The 20,523-nt window shown below is 40.4% G+C and overlaps 1 protein-coding gene across 1 annotated transcript in view; it reads right to left on the bottom strand.

Moving 5' to 3' along the window:
- The window catches only part of RELN (reelin), a 283,282-nt gene that overhangs the window by 38,213 nt on the left and 224,546 nt on the right, over positions 1-20,523 (bottom strand). Inside the window, 12 exon segments of the mRNA XM_030960223.1 lie at positions 1,249-1,396; positions 2,375-2,595; positions 5,287-5,516; positions 7,911-8,013; positions 8,093-8,264; positions 9,627-9,809; positions 12,424-12,508; positions 13,899-14,076; positions 14,169-14,309; positions 15,594-15,867; positions 16,531-16,719; positions 18,652-18,810. Coding sequence (XP_030816083.1) covers positions 1,249-1,396; positions 2,375-2,595; positions 5,287-5,516; positions 7,911-8,013; positions 8,093-8,264; positions 9,627-9,809; positions 12,424-12,508; positions 13,899-14,076; positions 14,169-14,309; positions 15,594-15,867; positions 16,531-16,719; positions 18,652-18,810 — 2,083 coding nt within the window.

The raw sequence follows: 20,523 nt of genomic DNA, 5'->3' as shown, positions 1-20,523 counted from the left end.
TCAGCTTTGTTTTCCTAAGACACAAGTAATTTATCTCCATATAACACCTTGAGGACAATATTTGCAAGTCCAGCTACGGACCATCATGGAGAAGAGATAAATAAATTATGATTCTTTGAACATGAGCAATAAGGAAAACATAATTTAGTTAAATTATGAAGCAACTTACAAGACCTTTTGTATCTTCTGTTAAACAATCTTCTAATTTCAGAGTTGTCTAGGAATCAAATTAGTGCCGAGTATTGGGGTTTGTTTTTACCAAGCTCTGAAAAAAGTTTGCTGTGAGGAATCTTACAAATTACAGGGGTCCTTAATACTACACATTAATGAGGTTTAGCTAAGTGCTGATTTAAAAACTGCATTTCTTAGATATTAGGCCTTTCTACTGACCATGAGTCTTTACAATAAAACTATCAATTAAAGCTTCAATACCAATGATGACAGGTAAAAAGTAGATAAAAAGCCTGTTAAAATGTTTCCCACAGAACATCAGAAAGGAATAGGGTGTTTATAACAGATCAGAGAAAAAAAGTCTCAGAGAAAATGCAGTCTCCCCAAAGTAACAATATTAGAATATCAGCTAAAATACGGAACAAATAGAAAACAATGCCTGTTTGTTAGCATGCCACAATTGGGATGGAGCTTAATTCATATTAGTGTAAATTTTTTTAATGTGGCTTGCTTAGCATGTCTCAGTCATCAGATGTCTCCTCTGCAGGCTGTAAAGATACACCATAAACTGTAAATACACTAAAATATTTGGTTTTCAATAGCTGGTGACAGCTTGATGGGAATTTCTCAGTGAATTATTGGAAACAAATGTGCACAATACGAAAAAAAACAAGCTTCAGAAATAGAATTATGAGATGACAAATGTAAGAATTATACTTTCAGCAGATACTCCTGTTTCAGCAATGGCTCATAATACACCAGATTGTAAGAAAAGCAGAGCATTTCTCATGTTATGGATTTAAGAAACAAAAGCTTGCATGAACTACTGAATGTGTGGCATCAGTTTCCAGAATTCTTATTTAAGGAAAAACAGCAACATTTAAACAGTTAATGCAACTAAAGTTCAATTTCAATTGAATTCATCATGGTGACAGTGGTTAAAATGGAGCATTTGCTACTGGTGAGGACTACAAAATATGTCAGCCTGCTTTTGCTAGAGAAATATCACATATGTATCATTCCTTCAGTATGGCATTTCCTCAATGAAATCCTGAAAGAACTTTTGAAAGGTGTTACCTGGCTTGTGACAAATCTAGGTCTCGAGTCATCAGCATACGTAAACCTTCCTCGTTAAAGAACAGGTTGTTTCCTCCAGACATGATACCACATTTCCTTGATGGCTTTCCACCACTCACAAGGAGGAATCTATCCGACTCCAGCTGACCTGAATACACAGTGAATACATATTTATGATTTACTCTGAAGTGCTCCTGCTGCAAGAGTGCTACTTCCAGAGGAAGAGCCATAAATTAAAAATCCCACGCTGACTGAAAATATTCAGTGTTTCCAATGCCAGGTATTCTAGAAAGCTGACACAAATCAAAGCAAAATAAACAAAATAAACCCAGAAGTGTGAGATCTGGGACCTTTGTTTCCAGTTATTCACAAAGTTTTCCACCTTTCATCATTTATCTTAAGGTAACAACAAAGTACTCGGGTCTATAAAGAAACTTTGGGTTCCAAGTGGTAGCATGCAAGCAAGGGCTGGAAAAATTGAAAATGAACAGCTGTGAAGGGATGAGTTTAGTTCACAGGTGCTGATTTATGAAAACATGCTCCTCTTGCTGTGCTTGCTAGCGAGCGAAGCCTCAGAGGGGTTTCAGAGTTGTGTGCAGGGATGCTGTGTGCGCCCAGGCATGCGTGAGGCTTTGAGCTCCCCCCTGCCTTCCCTCTCTTGGGGTCTGCTGTGGCTGCTGAGCACTGGCTCCCACTACAGAGACACTTGGTCTTCTCTGAAACCATGGTTACTGTAGTAGGGTGGGTCAGATTTCCCTTGTAGTGAGAAATGACATGACCTTAGAGCCCTCTGCTGTTTGCCTCACTTGCAAATGCTCTGTCTGTGCTAAAGTCAAATGACCATCACAACATAATTTTACTCCAAGATTATTTTCTACATGTAGAGTTTCAGGAAGTTCTGTTTCAATGAAGATTTTGTAATCCAGCATTACCAGTGCATCAGGCATCCACAAACCACATCTGCAAATGGCATCTGAACTACCTGGTTCATGGGAATACTCCCATGGCATAAATTCTAACCAGAAGCATGCAGGGGTGAGCAAGGCTTGGCTGTTTAACCCCTTGAACCCTGGGTTGCACTGAGATGGCCAGGCAGTATTCAGATGCCCCCTCTCAAAAGAGATACCTTCAAAGTCATCCTTGAGGAAGTCAGAGTTCTTGGTGCTGATTTTGCAGGTGGGCCCCGAGTAGCCAGGGTCGCAGATGCACCGGGTGCCGTTGATGCAGCTGCCGTGCCCGTTGCACATCTCCTCGCACTGGGGACCAATGTACACGTTGTCAATGGCCCAGGTCACAGGCTGGGACCCAGCAGGGTAAAATCCTTGGTACCACCTGAACCTCGCCAGCCTGAAAATGGCATTAAGTGTACTTATTTTATAGTTCCATCTTTTTTCTTTTGTATTCCATACATATGCCATTATATGCACATATATATTATTCTTTCTGTCAGAACTGGCTTGATAAATAGGTTAATTCTAGAAACTGACTGCTAGATCTAATTCCTTCAGTACCTCATGCATCTTTATGTTGATGTTCAACCCAAGTACTGACAGAAATAAAAATAACACTATTCATTAGCTGTAATCTCAAAACTGAATGACAGGCATGATTTTCAAAATTTAAAATCCAGCTACTCTTAACTCCATCATTCATGGGAAAGATGAATGGCCATGGCTCTGGTGGATTCCCTTCTGCTGTGGTGTACAGTGTGTGGGTCAGACCCGGCCACTTTCACCCTCTCCTGGAGAGTGAGATTTTAATTCATGCTTCCATGGTGCCCCCAGGGAGACCACCTGTAGGGGTGGAGTGGGAGGCTCTCACCCTCAATTACCCAGAAAGAAAACATGATCTGTCATGTCACCAGGTATTCAGCTTGCTTTTGGGCAGCTTAATCTTAAACCAGGCTGATATTGCAAGTTGTTAATTTAAACTATGTTCTCCTTCGGGTGCTGTCCTGTCATTTTTAATTCATTTCCTAAGTGCTACTTGCATCAATGCTGCATATAAAAAGGAACCAACTGGGAAAGGAGGGAAAACAAATTGAGATGAGGAAAATACTTGAGAGACTAATTTTATTCCCAGTTGAGAAAATGTTTTAAGGGAGGAAGGAAACCAGAAGATTGAGAAGGGAGAAGCACTTAATTGCCTTGCGTGTTTAATGTGTCTTGTTAAAGACATCTAAATTCAGCAGGCAAATCAATTCTGTAGGTAATTGTAGCTGACAAATTTTTTTCCTTGATTTGCTAAAAAGAAATTTTTATGAGGGGATTTAGGTGACAACCCATAATTGATGTGTGGGGACACTAAGTGTCACAAGAAAGATGCCCAAGAACCAGAGTTCTGCTGGAAGTCAAAATCATCGACTTTAGTGTGCCCTGAGGGGAGGGACACAAGTGTGAGGCTGGAGGTGCTGTAAGCTCCCCTTGAGAGTAGACCTCTGCCCCACGGGCTGGATTTTTTATTCCTGAGAAAGTCAGCTCCTCCTCTCAGGGTCACTCCCGGTGAGGGTGAAGCATGACTTGTGTCAGAGAGTGAACCACTGCTTATTTGGGGTTTTCTCTCTGGCTCAACAGGCCCTGGACCTTTCCTTTAGGACATAACTGGAATACTAATTATTACTTACAGCTGTCTGCTGAGAACATATATTCATTTCTAAAATTACATATGTAGTGGAAATAACTTAAAATGTCTTCATCCTCAGTTAAAATATAACCACTCAGCACTTGGGGGATGAAAAAGCTGGGGGATTTTTTTTTTAATTACACAAGGAGAAAGGTTTGGATTTTTTTCTTGTTATTCCAGTAGATTCTGGTGGAGAAATCCCCCTTCAGCCCTCTGGCCCAGTGATTTAATGCACTGAATGTAAACTACTCTGCACTGCTGGGCTTGGCTGGCTGTCAGCCATGGGCTCCCGGCCTGGTGTGTTGGGGAAGGAATAGGAAGGAAGGTAGAAAAACAGGATAGAAGCACTCAGGAACAGGGTACTAAATCAAAATCCTGGAAGGTTTAAATGAGTTAGGAGTTTGCACAGTCAAAATTTTTATTTGGAAGAATGCATTGATGGTTGCCTAAAGGGTAAAATAATTCTTTTGCAGAAAACCAGGAAGTACAAGTGAGCTGCTGAAAGAGATGGTTACCTATTGCATGCTTGAAATGTTAACTGTCATAAACCAGAAAACTCAAGTTTAAAATTTAAACATTTCCTTAAATTATTAAACAATCAGTCTTTCCAAACTTGGTTCTTATTCCTTATATAGGTCTTTTCATACTTTCAGAGCACATATGGGGTCATTTATTTAGTGGAGGACCCATTGACTGCAGTAGTTTCATAAATACTCAGTCTCATAGCTGCACAGACTCATAAAGTCTCATAGTTGCATAGCTCATTTTCATTCATACATGCTACAGTTTAATCATTAATGGTGTGAGCTTTTACATAAAGTGAGTTGATGCTAGATGACAGTTATTCCTGAAAAAGTAAACAGTAGGGTTTTTACTTTGAAAAGTTACATATTACTGTGCCTGCTAGCACATTTTGTTTTTCTATGCTGTGCTATCATCCAGCCTGATTGACTGAGACATTATTTAGATCAGACCACTTCTTTATACTGAATTGGAATCAAGCTTATACTAGCTCACATTTTACTGCATTTTTCTTATGAAGCTCAAATTTCATGCAAGAATATCATCAGTGAATTGAAATGGCTGATGCAGCTCTGCAAAGAACACTCAAAGCACGCTAAGAACAGTCAGTTTTGTGTTAATTTCAACAAACAACTCCGTTCTATTAAATTATCACTAATTAAATATATAGGTAATAGGAAGTTGCCTGTGGTTATTCTACATCAGCATTAGGCACAATATGATGTGGGGAATCACCTGAACACCAGCTAACATTCAGGGCCAAAAGCAGAGAAAAATTGGTCATTTGGTCTGCTCTAGTGCTGCAGTTCTTATGCACCACCCTTGTGCTGGGTGAAAAACAGAAATAAAAGCAAAGCAAAAGCAGCTGGGCGGGAACAGGAGCTGGACACTTACCCACAGAGGTGCAGCTTTCCAAAGTGAATGACCTCCCTCCTCCAGCCCTGGGTAGTGCCTGCATAGTAAGTGCTGCTGGGGTGATGCTCGGTGGAGCAGAGGGAGCTGAGGTGGCTGCTGCTGCTGTAGCACAGGGGCAGCAGCAGGTGCCAGGTGGCCCCCAGGTCTCGTGAGAACTCCAACTTCACTGGGTCAGCAGAGGAGCTGTCAGTGGTGCAGCCAATATTGATCTGGGGGCCAAACACAGAAGGTGACACAGGGCAGACTGTGGGACCTCCAATCATTCTTCAGCCTCCCCCACCGGGTATGGTATTTGTTTATTCCAGGAAAATGGAGATTTGGGGACCCACTTAACAACAGGGATGATGCACTCAGGACATGCACATGAACAGGAACTCTTGCACATTGCTCTCCTGTCCAGGAGTATATCACACCATGGGTTATGATAAAATGAATGTGATAAGAAGTCCCCAATAACTTCTACCTAGAGAAAACCAAAGTTAATTGGGCAAATCCGAAAGGAGAGCTGCTAACATTGCTGGAGTAAATGCACCAGCTCTTGCAAGCCTCTGGCAGGTACTGAAGTAATAACAGCATCAAGAAAATGTGCATTATTAAAAGCAGAAATATTAAAACAAAAGGTGAAGCATTAACATTTTGTTAATGCTGAGCTGTTAATTGCTGAGCTGCACTATGATCCTCTTTTATGTTACATATAAAAAAAAGCTTATCACCTTAATATATTCAGCTTTCACACTCACTACCTATTTGTTCATGTATAATGGCAAAGCCCTAGAGCATCATAGCTGGACTGGATTTAGATTCAATGTCTTAGTTTGGCAGTGTCAGACTTCTCAGGGTGTGCTCACGAGATTCCTGATATAAAGAACAGTAGAAAAGGCAGAACATGAAAACCAGTCCTACTACTAAAAAAATACCGACTGTTTAATACAGAATCTGAGACAATCAGTGCAAGTTAGTTTGTTTTCCTGTTACACTGATATTTTGATCTTCTTATAATTTCAAATTGCTTCTGTAAAAGAAGACAAATTAGTTCTTTACAGAATGCATGTCATATAAAGCAAGATGTACTGTACTTACCACTCAACAAATAAAAACCAATTGCTGATTGCAAAGCATTAAAACTATGTAACATTTCAATATTTTTATAGATATTTTTAGCAAAAAAAAGTGTCTTTGTAGCATTCTGTTCTGTTAAGAAAATCTATTTGTTTCTAAAACACAGTAATGCTTAGAACTGTGCATGAATGTTGAAAGTGTATCCTACATTGAATTTCCTTCATCACTCTTCAGTGCACATGAGTCCCATCAACCTACATTTGACTAGAAGGGTTGTCTACTCATCTGGAAGCTTAGAGAGATGCTTGACCCAATATAGGTTTTGACTCTTGAGACACAGAGAGAAACTACTGCATTATGCATAACTCCTTCATTTACACTAATGTTCTCAAAAACGTGAGCTGAAAATGATGTTCTTACCACACATGGAAGTAAACATGTAGATTTTATGAGTTAATGCTATCAAGGCTTATGAATATCTTAAAGTCATCTCAAACATTTTTGTTCTACAGGCTGTAATCTATATTTTAAAAGAGGAAATGGTTTGCATTCAATAATTTATGAATTAGTTGCATGACAGATTGAAGAGTGCATGAGTACACAGCTAAACCTAATTTTCTTGGAAAACCCTTAGTATCATTTTAGTAATTTTTATAAACTCCTATCATTTGCTGATTATTATGTAGCTCATATTAATGCAACAACAAGCCACATTGTTGTTAAAAGCAGCCTGGTAACTGTGGCACAGCAATTTACGTGCCAGATTATTTTCCAGTTTCTTAATGACAATATAACGACCTCTCTAAACTAATAAATACTAACTGGTTACTCCCATCAATAGCTGCCCCAGGCAATGCACAGTTTAGATTCTAGGATAAGTCAGAAACACAGCTTAGTTTAGACTCTGTATTGTCACTGGGGTACCTGCTTCCACTGAGAGTATGAAACACAGAAATATGCTCCTTATTCATGAACTTTCTTTAAAAAAGAAAATGGGATTACTTCAGGCCACGATAGCCAAAAACCAGCTTCATCTAGAGCAGCTATGATGTGGGCAGAAGCTTGTCTTTGAGAGAGTACACCAGTTAAGCCTGATAGGAAAAATTTCCTTCCAGCAGGTAGGAAAAATTATTTTCTACTGTCACAGATGAAGTTGTAGCTCTCCACTGGTGAGCTTGTAGAAATGCTTACCTGGAGCAGGCTGTGAAGTGGCAATTTGGACTCTCATTATATTTTGCTCATTCTCTTGCCTGCAGTCATGACTCTCCAATGCACAGGACATGGAGTTTAATGCTATCAGTGCAAGTGTACAGGCATGGACAAAGTAGTAATTTAGACAAGAAAGTAGAAGGCAGAAATTTCCCTTAGGTGTGCATTAAAGGCATCATGATACATTCACATGAGGGAGGGTAATGTCAAATCAATTAGAGGGGAAATTGGACAGGTTTCTCTGTTTGGCAATCAGAACAGCTGGGCAAATTCACCAGGGCAGAATATAGAAGAACATGAAGCAAAAGGCAAAATAACTTTCTGAGGACAAGTACCTCAAATTGGATGATAGTATTTTCATTGACACTCAGGTCCCTTGTGGTAATGGAGTGCTCTCCAACTTCATTTGAAACAAACACCATAGCTGAATCTTCTTCCCTGAAAATCAAGGAGAGGAGTGCTTTAGGCTCACTTTACAAAGTCACCTCTTTCTCTTGTATTCCTGAGAGAATCTTACGGAGCTCTTTTAGATGAATATGGGCAATAAAGCCCAATGTTTCCACCAGGATAGAAAAACCAGTTGTCCTCTTTAGGGCCAAAGTCAAAGGTATCCAAAAGGATAATAGGATTCTTCAGGTTATTTCCATCAATAATGAAGTCATCAATAATCCAGATTTCTTCTTTTTTGCCTACAAAGAAAATGGAAATATTCCTATTAAGACCTAGTACTAATATTATTAGAGAGCAGAACAGCAGCCAGTATTTATGGATTATGTGAACAGGAGGGTGCTAAAAGTGTGGGATCACTATTTTCACTTTCCATGAAAATAGTTTCCATACCGCTTTCCAGCTTAACCTTATGGAATTAACTTTTATTCCCTAAAATTTATAGAAGCCACAGCAAAACAAAGAGTGAAAAGCAATGGGTGTTGAACAATTATCTTCTATTTAAATCATATTTACCTTGAAATTCTGTCATTGTCTTCTTCAATTAAGAATCATCTAAATGAATAGTTGCTACACAGTCAAAGCAGCCTGAAAGTGCAATTTCATTCTACATCCTTGCACTCAGCAGCTTGTTTCTGCCTGGGAGGAGTGCTTCCATAGGGAAGGAAACTCTGAAACTCCTTCTTTCCAATGGATTATGTATTCATATATATCAGAAAACTGGCATTCTCCAACTGAAGAGGAAGGATTAAATTGACAGATCTTCTGTGCAGCGTTTTTTCCTTCATCTAAAAGTGTTTGAGTTCATCAGAGAAAAGTTTAGATAATTGTTTTAGGCAGGACATGTCAGAAGAATGAACTGAAACAGGATTGTCAGGACCAGATTTGAATTTGCTTTTTTTTTTGTTAGGGGTGTGCTAGGAATTTGCCTACATGGAATAAACTGTTGCTGAATCACCATGTTTAAATGATTGCTGGAATTCTTTACAGCTGTTAATGTCAGTTTCTGCTTGGAACCGTGCTCAGAGTAACTGAGAGCAGAGAAGAGCTTCCTTCAGCTGGCACATCTCCTGTAATCAGGAGGAAGGAGCTGTGTTCCTCTTGTGGTTTTCCAGTCCTTTACAATTTAATCAAAAGATTAACTGCTCACTACATACTCTTTCTAAATGGGTTTTTAATGCCTAGTTAATTCTGACTAAGGTAGGCCCAGTTCCCATTTACACTTGGGACACTTTTGTATAATTGGAGCATCCTAATGGGGCCTCAGTGTGAGTGAGAATCATGGCCATTAAATATAATGAGAAGAACCTGAGTGAAGTTAACTTTATTGGTGTTTCTTGATCTCCCACTCCCTCCAGGGCCAAAGCTGATGCTTTTCTGCACACAGTCCAGGGATATCAGGTGAAGGTACTTCACTTTAAAGCATTCAACCACTTTTTAAGAACAGCAAACATAATCCTGCAGTAATTCTAATTGCAGGAGTTCAAACACAAAACCCCCACGATTTAAGAGTCTAATTGTTCAGTTCAAGAAATGCACTTTCTTAGAGAGGCTGAGCTGTGCCAGCATGGACCTGGCCTCCCAGGGGTGTGTCTTTTCCTCACCATTGTTGTAGGGCTGCCAGAGCCTGAAGCGTGTTGCGTTGCTTTGGGCTGTGTAGGGCAGAGGGACGTTGATAAAGAGCACATCTGTAGTCTGGGTGAAGTAAAACTCATCGATCAGGTGCCAAGTGATGCCACCATTGACAGAATATTGCAGCAGGATGGAATGAGACCTCTCAGGGGTTCCTGGAGCATAAAGGACATGGATTTATATTCATTGAAATCCAGTAAGTTCAAGCGAGTATAAATGGAATTATGTTGCTCTGACATCCACTACAAAGTACAGGTTCCTTTAACAACAGCTTAAGCTATTGAGATGTTACATACACATTGTACACATATGACTTTCTGTGCTTACCCTTGCTTGTTTGTCTGCAAAATGCAAATGAAATAGGGCCTAAATTTACACTACTGTTCATTATACACACAATCATAATTAATTACTTACATAAGAAGCTATCTCAGCGTTATATTTTTTGAGATTAGAACATAGCAGCTTCTTCTACTACAAACATATTCCAGTAATACAGTATTTATTTGCTTGTTTTGTACAGCTACAAGACATTATCATCACCATCTGTAGCACCCAAGATAAAGACTCACTCCCTATCCTCATAAATTTATGAGTCTATGACTCTCACTGCAGACACTGGGATCAGGATATTCATGCCCAGAAATAACATAATTGATGGAGAGCACTGAGGATATTTATTAGCATGTTTTAACAACAACAAAGCAATATTCTGTGCTTTAAACTGGGCCTAAAAGTCAGTGGAACTGACAGTAAAATTTGCATTTTCTAACTACCAGCTCCTCCTATTTTTTTTTCCTTAGAGCTTTACAGAGTAAAAAACAAAAGCTCTTTACAGCCCTAGTTATTAACGCATGCTAATTAGAGCCCAGCACTCATTTTTGATGCTGGTTTCCATACACAAGCTCAGCCCCCAGCCTCTATTTGGCCTGTGCCTAACTTGCTGTCCAGGAATACCAGTGTCCGAGTGATGGCATCTCTGAACTGAGGTCTCAGACAAATTTAAACTCTCTGCTCCCTTCATGGTGTGGCACAGTGATGGCATGTCCCCAAACACTCAGAAACCAGCAGAAGGAAAGGACTAAGGGACAGTTTCTTCATCCCTGACTCATGGTGTGTTACTGTGCAAGATTTTCCCTTGTTCTATTCTTAAATGAACCACATTTGCTGAAAGCAAAGTGCCTGGTGCAGATGCTCCTGCTCCCCTCTGCTCCAGTGCTAAGTATTCAACCATGGGCTGTGTAGCAGAGCAGGGAGGAGCTGTTTGCAGTCAGGAGCTGATTTCAGCTTATCTGTGGCAATTAACAGTAAACAACACACTGCTTTTAACACTCACAGCTGAGAGATATGCCCAGCTGTATCAATTTGCATTCAACGTTGGGGAGCTTGTTGGGACTGAGTCCTGGATCCAGCAGTAGGGCTAACAAGTAACACAGATTCAATAAGGAGCAATTTCTCCTGGGGTTTCATGTGGGTACTCCTTGTGGGTCAAGTGTCAAAATCCAGGCTTGAGCCTTTGGCTACTCCTGCCTTCAGAGCAATATTTTTACTCACTTTATTTTGTAATATTTTTTTCAATGGTCATATGAAGAAATATTACCAAGGCATAATTTTGTAAGAGAAGTCTTCACAAAGACTTTGCTTATAAACATGAAATATTTGGTATGTTATCATTTTGGGGGATATTATGCTTTTGGCTGTTACAGTTTTCTCTCTTTTTGATGAAGTACCAAACCCAGTAATAAATAGCCCAATATATATGATTAAATGTCCATTAAAGAAAATCAATAATTATTCAAAAAGAGCTATATTTTCACTCATCCATACACAGATTTGGCTAAGATACTTATTTAGTTAGAAAGAGAGGGTTCCAAACTATTTTCAGGCTGTTGGTAAATGTTGAGTCAGTTAGGGTCCAGTCCCAGAGCACTGAGCTTACCACAGAAACTATGGACATCTTCCTTAGACCAGAGTGAGAGGAGTTTTTCAGCATTCAGAGCTCACCCTGGAAGTGCCAATTCCATCATAAAATTTGGAGAAAACTTCTGAAATTGCATGGGAGTGGCTCAAACCTTCAAGCAGTTTCGTGGTTCTCCATCATGTCACTCCAGACTTGGATATAATTATTTTTTAAAGCCAAGGATGGCAGAGCCTTGGAGCAGGGTAAGACTGAATAATTGGCTTAAAAGTCCTTGTACTGGAGGAACCGTCACAGGTTATTTACAACAATGTGTAAAACTTGTCTTGCAAAGTCTGACTATTCTTTATATCAATTAAATAGAATTATGGAGTTTCAGTTATCTCCAAGCTACCTGCTAGGCAGTCAAATGGTAAGAGATTTTTATGCAGTAGACTGAAACTAGAAAATTAAAAACACTGTAGTTGACTATTAGTCACTTAAGTAATTTACTGTAGGCAAAATTTTATTACATTAAAAAATTGGACAAATAATTTTTCCCCAACATAATGGGAAATCTCTACAAAACCTTGAGCTCTTTTGTTTCTTTTCTGCCCAAAGACTTTACTAGCTGTGCTACTTTTGGTGATGCTACAGTCCACTTTTTCCTTAGGAGCTGCACAGACAACCATGTAGGCTGGGAGCAAGGTAGGGATGATGCAGAATTTCAAACAAGCTCTCATATAATCTACCATAAACTGCAGATCCCTACCATACACTGAAGTTGAAAATATCAATCTGTATTCTTTTCTGTGTTGCTACTGTGTACTAACAAAGCTAGAGAAGTGATAGTAAGTCAACAGTGATCTTACCTTTGGCAATAAATTTAAATGAAAACTGGATGTACACTGTATTAGTGCAGTCTAGATCTCTTGACACAAGCATTCTCAGTCCTTCCTGCAAAAACAGAATATACAATGTCAGTTCTCATTATTGGGTGTGTTCTGCAGCTAATTGCTGCTTGGCTGTTGTCTGCTTCTGCCTGCTGCTGGCAGCAAGAGGGGAAGTTCTCTGTTCCACACCTTTTCCCTGGTAGAAAATGGGGCCAGTGACAGCCTTGGCAAAGTGAGCCAAGGTATGACAGAGGTACAGCTACACAGTCAGGTACAGGCACAGTTACAGCTCACTCAGTTTGTGCTCTGAACCCCTGGGGTGTGATTGGATCTGCCAGCACTGACTCAGACATTGAGTCCAAGCTACTGCACTAATTTGTTGTGCAAACTGTACAGTTGCCAGGCACCCTAATTTCCAGGCAGGGACAATCCTCTCTAGGAGTTATTTTGTATATCTCACAACATATTTTGTACAAATATCCTCTTCTGGGGCAACCTGTAAGGAAAGGGAGCACACAGGAAACCTCACAGGGATCCTGAGTCCCTGTCCAGCTCGACTGATGAGCTCACTGTTGGGTGGATCCTGGGGCCACAGCCAGTCCCTGTTCTGCAGAGATCTGGAAAAACCACCTCTCAGAGCTTCCCTCTTTCTCAAACCCATTCCCCCAAGGGAACAATCTGCAGGAACAAGCAATGCAAATTTTAGACAACTCACATCTTGTGATTTGGGATTTAAATAATCTAAAGAGGTTGAACTGAAGTCAAGCTTTTGCAAATAAATACTTCAAAGAACTAATTTGTACACCAAATATTACTTAACTTCTCTTTTTGGGGGGCACCTGAGTTCACAGTGTCAAATAAAGACTTGTGTGAGCTGAGAATTTGTGTTCTTGTGAACAAAAGCCTATTATTAATTTTGTTAAGAACAGAAAAATTCAGAAAATATATTTCCTGGCCTTTTGAAATCTACAGTCAACAAAAATAAGTCTTTAAAGAACTAGAATTCTATCAAAATGATAGAATTGAGTAAAATACAGGCAAACTACATAAACGTTGATGACACAGACTACAGCCCTGACTAATTTGTATTACTCAAAATATTAAAAAGCCAATCAGGACACTTCAAGATGATTGTAATGTGTGCCATATTTCCAAATAGTTCACCTCAAGAATCTCAGTGTAGAGTTTCATTCTTTTGCTCTGGTGTTCAAGGAGGAGTTTATACCACAAACAAAATAATACACAACCAAGAGATGAAACCCATTTGTTCATAAAAAAACAACTGTGGAAAACATGGTGCATGTTTAGGGTAGGAAAAGACAAGAAAAATGAAAATGTCAAATTCTAGCTAAGACTTCAATATAAACATATGTGGCTAACACGAGAAAATTTACTTTCTATTTTTGACTCTACTGGTTTTCATTATTTGTTTTTCAATGTAAGTAATCTCTGACCCCTTTGAAAATGAGAGCTGTTCCAGACTTGATGGTGTCACCATTCAGGTTTCCCCTCTCAGCACCGTAGACTTCAGGCCAAAGGTCTGGATGCAAGTTACCATTGAAATCATCCTTCAGGACAGATGGCAGAGGAAGGACAGGGACACAGTAAGGACCTCCAAACCCTCTGTCACACCTAGCAACACATTGGGAAGAAAAGGTATTATCCATCTGGCCTGGATAAAACACATCCTTTCCATGAAGCATCTTCAGCAGTTTCCTACTCACATGCAATGGCCTGAATCACAGATGCCGTGCCCTGAGCACATCCAGGGGCATCCTGTAGCCAGGACCACATTATCAATGGCCCAAGAATCTACTCCAGAGGCATAGTTGTACTGAATCCATCTGAACCGTGTTCTGGGAGAGCTGTTAAACACACAGGAAATGTATTTCAGGATTTGAAATTCTGATCCACAAAATCCACTAAAGAAAATCCCACAGACTTCTGGAGAAAAGTAGATTAATAACCATGGCCCACTTATTTTGAAAAGATTAATATTCTAGTGGAAACTGGAAGTTTAAATTTCTCAGGTTAGTCTTTTAGGCAAAATTCCAGCATATTCTAAAGAAAGGTGCCCAAAGTGATGATCAAGAAAGAACATTGCTGAGACACTTGCTTATCAACAAAGGGGTTGAGCAGAAATTATTAGTTCCATTAGCATTTGACAGCTCCATGTGTTGCTAGCAGAATGGAAACAATAAAACTGCATCAGTAAAGTAAGAAGTTATGAAAGTTCATTTATACTAAATGTTGTGTAAAGAGAAAAACAATGGATATATATGTTCTTATATATATATAAGAATGTATGAAAATATGCACATGCATACACACTGCTGTCACTGCTGACTGCCTTGTTGTCCTCAAATGAGGAAAGCGTTTTGGAGAAAAAACATTCTTTGGAAGATGATGTATGGCCCACTGGAGTGAGCTGTAGAATTGGAAACCAAGATGTGAACTCCAGGCCCAGTTCATTTCCTGTGTGTCCATTTTTACCACTGTATTTTCTGAGTGATGAAACGTACAGAGGTAATGTGTAGGGTGCTCTGAAGAATTAAAGAACTACTCAGAACAGTGGTAAGCAGTGTCATCATTACCTGTTGTTCCTAAAGTAGAGCATGGTTTTATTTAGAGAGATGGATGCCAGCACATCTGCCACATCCATTTACAGCCCTGTGATATCCTGAAGAGCTTGGCAGAATTCTCCCCCCGGTCAAAAGGGTGAAGGTGGCACATCCAGTGACATGTTCTCACTTACTGAATGCTGTGACTAACATGCCTGAATGTTGGGTGACAACTTAATGTGCAATAACAGAAAACACTAATGTAGGAAAGGATGGATCAGGGTATTTATTCTTGCTTCTTATTGCATAAACGTTAGAAAAGCTGGTTTAGCATTCTTGTTCTTACTGTCAGAAATTATAGGCAAGACTTAAGAATTCATTCATCAATGTTGTAACTTCCTTAAGTCCCTACACTTCACATTATAGCTGATGAAATATTTTGAAGTGAAATTTAAAATTCTGGTGGCGTGACAACACACATTTAAAAATTTAAAAGACATGCAGAACATTCCCAAGCTGGAGGATGTTTGTTCTAATTAGATCAGCAAAATCTTTGTCATGCTAAATAGCCAGAAGAGCAGAGCTCACTTGGTGGAGGGTGGGAGGTAGACAGTAACTCTCTTCCAGTTTTGGAATCTTTCTGAAGTGTAGATGGAGCTCTCGGTGTACTGCTGACAGCCGATGGTTGGGGGGACACACTCCTCTGTCACCAGGTGCCAGTCTCTCCCGTTGTTTAGGGAATACTGCAGGTGGACACTGTGGGAATTGCTATATGGCTTGCTGCAACCCATGCTCAGCTCAAACTGCAAGAATGTGGAGGCTGATACGTGGAAGTCCCAAGTCTCAGCGTAACGAGGTTTTCCTAAGCAAAGAGAGGAAAACAACAAATGCAACAACAAATGCAATAATAACAACAGATACAACAATAACAACAAAGTGTACCTTCAGCATATGCTTTCAATACTGTCATTCAGATTTGTTACCTCTATCTTCACCTTTTTCCAGCCTTCTCTTCCCTACAGATTTCTAAATACCTGGATTTGTCTATTGTAGCCATGATATTTTCTGAAAAATCCTTTCCTTAGGATTTTTCCTCCTGAGAAGATGAGAGGCCTTAGGAACAAAATGTAAACATTGATTATCTGCTGCTGTGGAATGCAACAGGTGCATCTGTGATTGGTCTCATGTTGGTTGTTTCTAATTGATGGCCAATCACAGTCAGCTGGCTCGGACTCTCTGTCCGAGCCACAAGCCTTTGTTATTCATTCTTTCTTTTCCTATTCTTAGCCTAGCCTTCTGATGAAATCCTTTCTTCTATTCTTTTAGTATAGTTTTAATATAATATATAACATATAATAACATATCAAGCCTTCTGAAACATGGAGTCAGATCCTCGTCTCTCCCCTCATCCTGGGACCCCTGTGAACACGGTCACAGTCTATACCTCTCATCTTGTAAAACTCGATCGTTATGTAATTTATAAAATAGACTCATACAAAATGTAGTAACGTTTGATGACACATACCAATGTTTTCACTGAACATCAGAGCTGTATCCATAGACAGGCAGTCGATGTCTACTTGACCTCCTTGTATTCTGTACCAGCTTGCTTGTAAATCCACAGTTCCATCAAATTTATCCTGGAAGCCGGTCTGAGAGCTGTCATTCATCCCTATGAGCACATCATCCAAAGCCCACTGAGCTGAATGCTTCCCTACAAAAACCAGAGCAGACAGGTTAGAGGAGTGCCTGTAAGTTGTTTTTAATGCCCATATTCTGTGTTCACTCAGTGAGCAGTGCTCAATCACACAGACTGAGTGCTGTTAAACAAGACTAAAACATTGCTCAAGGATGCACCTGGACTCTAGAGCGTGTTTCTATTACAGATCAACACAGGTATTTCCCTCTTAATTTCTTTAGCTTCAGTGCCTTTGCCATATGCTCTCCCTCTGTTTGGATGAGATACTCCCTGAGCCCCTAGATTGGGGATTTTCATTTTATGGGTCACAACCTTCCTGCTATTCCTCACAGCTAAATTGGAAAGGCTCTGTCTAGTTCCCAAAATAGCTTTTGTATGAAAGTGAATAGAACATGAAGGAAAATGCTGAAGGCTCTGCATATAGATAATATGTAGAGAAGTGCTCTTCTCTTTCCTGGAAACCTCTCTCCTCTTGCTCTCCAGCCTACAGGCATTTCACTTTCATCATCTCCAGCCCATTTCTTTGGCCTTCATTTCAATTCACCTTTCTACTGGCATGCTGAAAAGAACCTCTTACTGCACAATTGCTGCCCTCACAGGAGAGCAAGGAAAGCCTTTACCATAAGTTGTGAGCTTGCAGCAATGTGCCAGGACTTTTGCCTTACCACCAAGAGGAACGTGGGTCATGGCTGATAGGGCCACTCTGCACTAGGGAATGGCAGACAGAGGATAGTCCATGAAGGAACTAACATCTCTGATCAGAAGTGGTTGTCTGGCGTACGTGCCAGTGTGGAAGGTGATATCTCAACTTCCAGTCATAAAACCTTGTTTATACTGGGAGCCACAGGGCTGATATCAGTGGTCTTAAGAGTGATGACCCTCAGCAGGGACAGATGTCATCCAGGTGCCACCAAGGCAAGTATAGGGAGCAACATTGGTGGTGGACATTGCACCACTCACCAATGCAAATGATCATCACAGAGTGATGGTCTGTGGTGCACCAGCCATTGCTTAGCAAAGGAACTGTCTTCTTAACTAAATCACATCCCTCTTGTCTATTCTCTTACCTAGTGAGGACAATTAAGTCCAGCACATACAAGAAAATGTATGAATAAAATCAGCCATCAAAATGATAAATGATGTCTAAGAAACTGCATACCATAATTACCTGAATGTAAGCTATGTGCTTTGCTCCCCAAGGAATTGCTGTTGCAATGTACTTTGCTATATTTCTGAATATTGCCTTTTATTTCCTGCAGATCCAGGAGCTGCTGCCTTGTGCAAAGGTAAGACTTAATCTGGACACTTTTAATAGTGGTAATGTGCCCCCATGTGAGGTGGGAGCTCTCACAGTGGCTGTAGGAATCAGTCAGCACCAGGGTTTAACTTTCAGCTGAGGATGTGGGAAGTGGCTGAGTGGTTTTGCAGGGGCTGGGAAGCTGGGCTCTGGGACACTAGAAATGGTGGGAGGAGGGGGTCCTGTTCTGGAGTGTGGAGATATTAAAATAGTGAGATGGGAGCCACCAGGTAGGCAGATTCAAGGCCAAGTTATGCCTACACTTCCAAAACAGACTAAAAATGAGACGAAGAGTGTTAGCCATTTGGCATCCCAGGTCACTCTATACTCAGGTAAAAGCTTGGATCTTATTTAGGCTTTTTTAAAATGTAATTTTTTTCCTCCTCCTCCCTCCTGTCATCTCAGCATCTTTGATTGAAATTTAGCTCTTAAACAATTTTACTCTTAAGCCCACTCATCAGTTTGGTGCTACAAAAGAAAATCATGGCCATAAGGTGACTCAGGAAAGCCCAAATATTACAACATCCAACTGTTCAAAATACTATGGTTCTCACGAGCTGAGGTTTCTGCCCAACCTGTCGATACTGAGCAGCACTGACATGTGGGTTGTGTAAAGCTGCTCAGTGAGTTTTTGGGATGTCCTTGCTTACCATGCTGTGGCTGCCACCAGCGGAAGGCGGTGGCAGGGGTCTTGGCCTCCCGGGGTAAGTCAATGGAGACCACCTGGGGCTCCAGGTACGACATGAAGTCCAGCTCCCGCAGCAAACTCCAGGTGATGCCGTTGTCATTTGTGTACTGAACAACCAGTCCTGGATTTAAAATGAGCAAGAGCAGTTAGTCAGACTGTGCAGAGCAAAGAGGGGGCAGTTCACCCTGTGCTCTGGAGCTGCCAACTCCCACCCAGCACCCAGGCATGTGACATGCGCCCCACCCTTTGTGCAACTCCTGGCCCAGGAGCTTTTTGTGCACAAAGTCCTACTGCAAAGGTCTCGGGTTTCTGTGGTTGAGATGGCTCCCAAGGTATTAGAAAGTCTTTTTTTTTCCCAGCCCTGTGACAGAAGAAGTTGAGATACGTCAGTTCTGCTTTTCAAGGTTGTTTATTTTCTCTTATCTATTACATTCTTTCTCTGAGATCTGTCCAGCAGGTTGGGTTGAGGCACACTGACCGCCCTTGGGGTGCTGTTAACTTTTTATACTATGAACTACATGTACTTAATTTACAATAATTTCCCAATACCTATCCCCTATGTTAGACAGTCTGTCTCTATTCTAAACCTATCAAAAAGTGTCACCATCCCAGCAGAAGATGGAGGACAAGAAGAAGGAGAAGGACAGGACACACCCAGATTCCTCCCTCTTGCTTCTTGAACCCCAATTCTAAAACCCCAAAATTCTACTTTTTCACCCTGTGACAAATTAACTATCATTCCACTCAAACTCTTGTGGCTTGTAACTCTTCACACAAAGTTGGTAATATTTTTCCACGGACTAAAATCGAAGGCACAGGTGTTTTTGACTCTGTGCCAAGGTCTCTGAGCCCCCTGGCAGGGTCTCAAATCACCCAGGGCAGCCAGAGGAATGTCCTGGGTCCCGACACAAAGGTGACCTGGCTCACCAGCTGCCACATGCCATCTTCACTGTTTTCACCAAACTTGAAGGATCAAATCTTTCATACCCTCAGGGAAACTGATGATCATACCACAGAAATGATAGGAATAATGTGATTTTCTTTACACAGTATTTATTTCATGTTGGGTATCCTTGCCCTTTGTGTGAAAGATTAAGTTATAATTCTGATAGCTGGGATTACAATCCTCTTGCTATGTATGCAAGCTCACAGGATCCTTGGAAATTAATTATCATAATATTTAGAAAATTTAAGATAGTCTTTGTATAATGGACACAGTATAGCAAATAATAGGACACAAAATAAGCCCAGCAGAGCTCATCAAAAGGGGTAATACAAGAAAGAAGCACCTGTGTATATTTCTTCTCTTAAAACTCTTTTATATTGATATATGTTCAAAGATAACATTTTTTTTAATGTCTTATATTGGTGCAAATGAGTGGAGAATCAAACTCTTGAGTAATCTGTGCTGCAAGATGACAGCTTTCCTCAGTGAGTGAGTCAATGTAAATGCCAAATATCAGGAAACAATCCACTGATGTTAAATACTTTTTACTGCGAGGAAAATTAAATTTTCTCATCTCTCATGTCAGTGGTCTGACTTCATGCAACTAGAACACAATCTGCTCCCAGAATGTTGATCCTTCCCAAACACAAGTATCAGTCCTCCACCACAGTAACTTTAAGCATGTGGATCAAATAAGAGAGGAGACATCTGGGAGAGATGAATTTATTCAGACTAAATAAATTTTCAGCTGCAACTTTATGATCTTGTGTTTTGGGTAAATCATGCATAAGCTTGTTTTGGAAGGCAATTTTTTGTTAGACCCACTGGTGTAGTTGAGAATATGAACAAGTTCTCGGGTACACAATTCTTCTTCAGATCAGAAATGGA

This window comes from Camarhynchus parvulus, chromosome 1A (assembly GCF_901933205.1).
Source record: "Camarhynchus parvulus chromosome 1A, STF_HiC, whole genome shotgun sequence".
Classification (NCBI taxonomy): Eukaryota; Metazoa; Chordata; class Aves; order Passeriformes; family Thraupidae; genus Camarhynchus; species Camarhynchus parvulus.
This window is presented reverse-complemented; position numbering and strand designations above follow the sequence as displayed.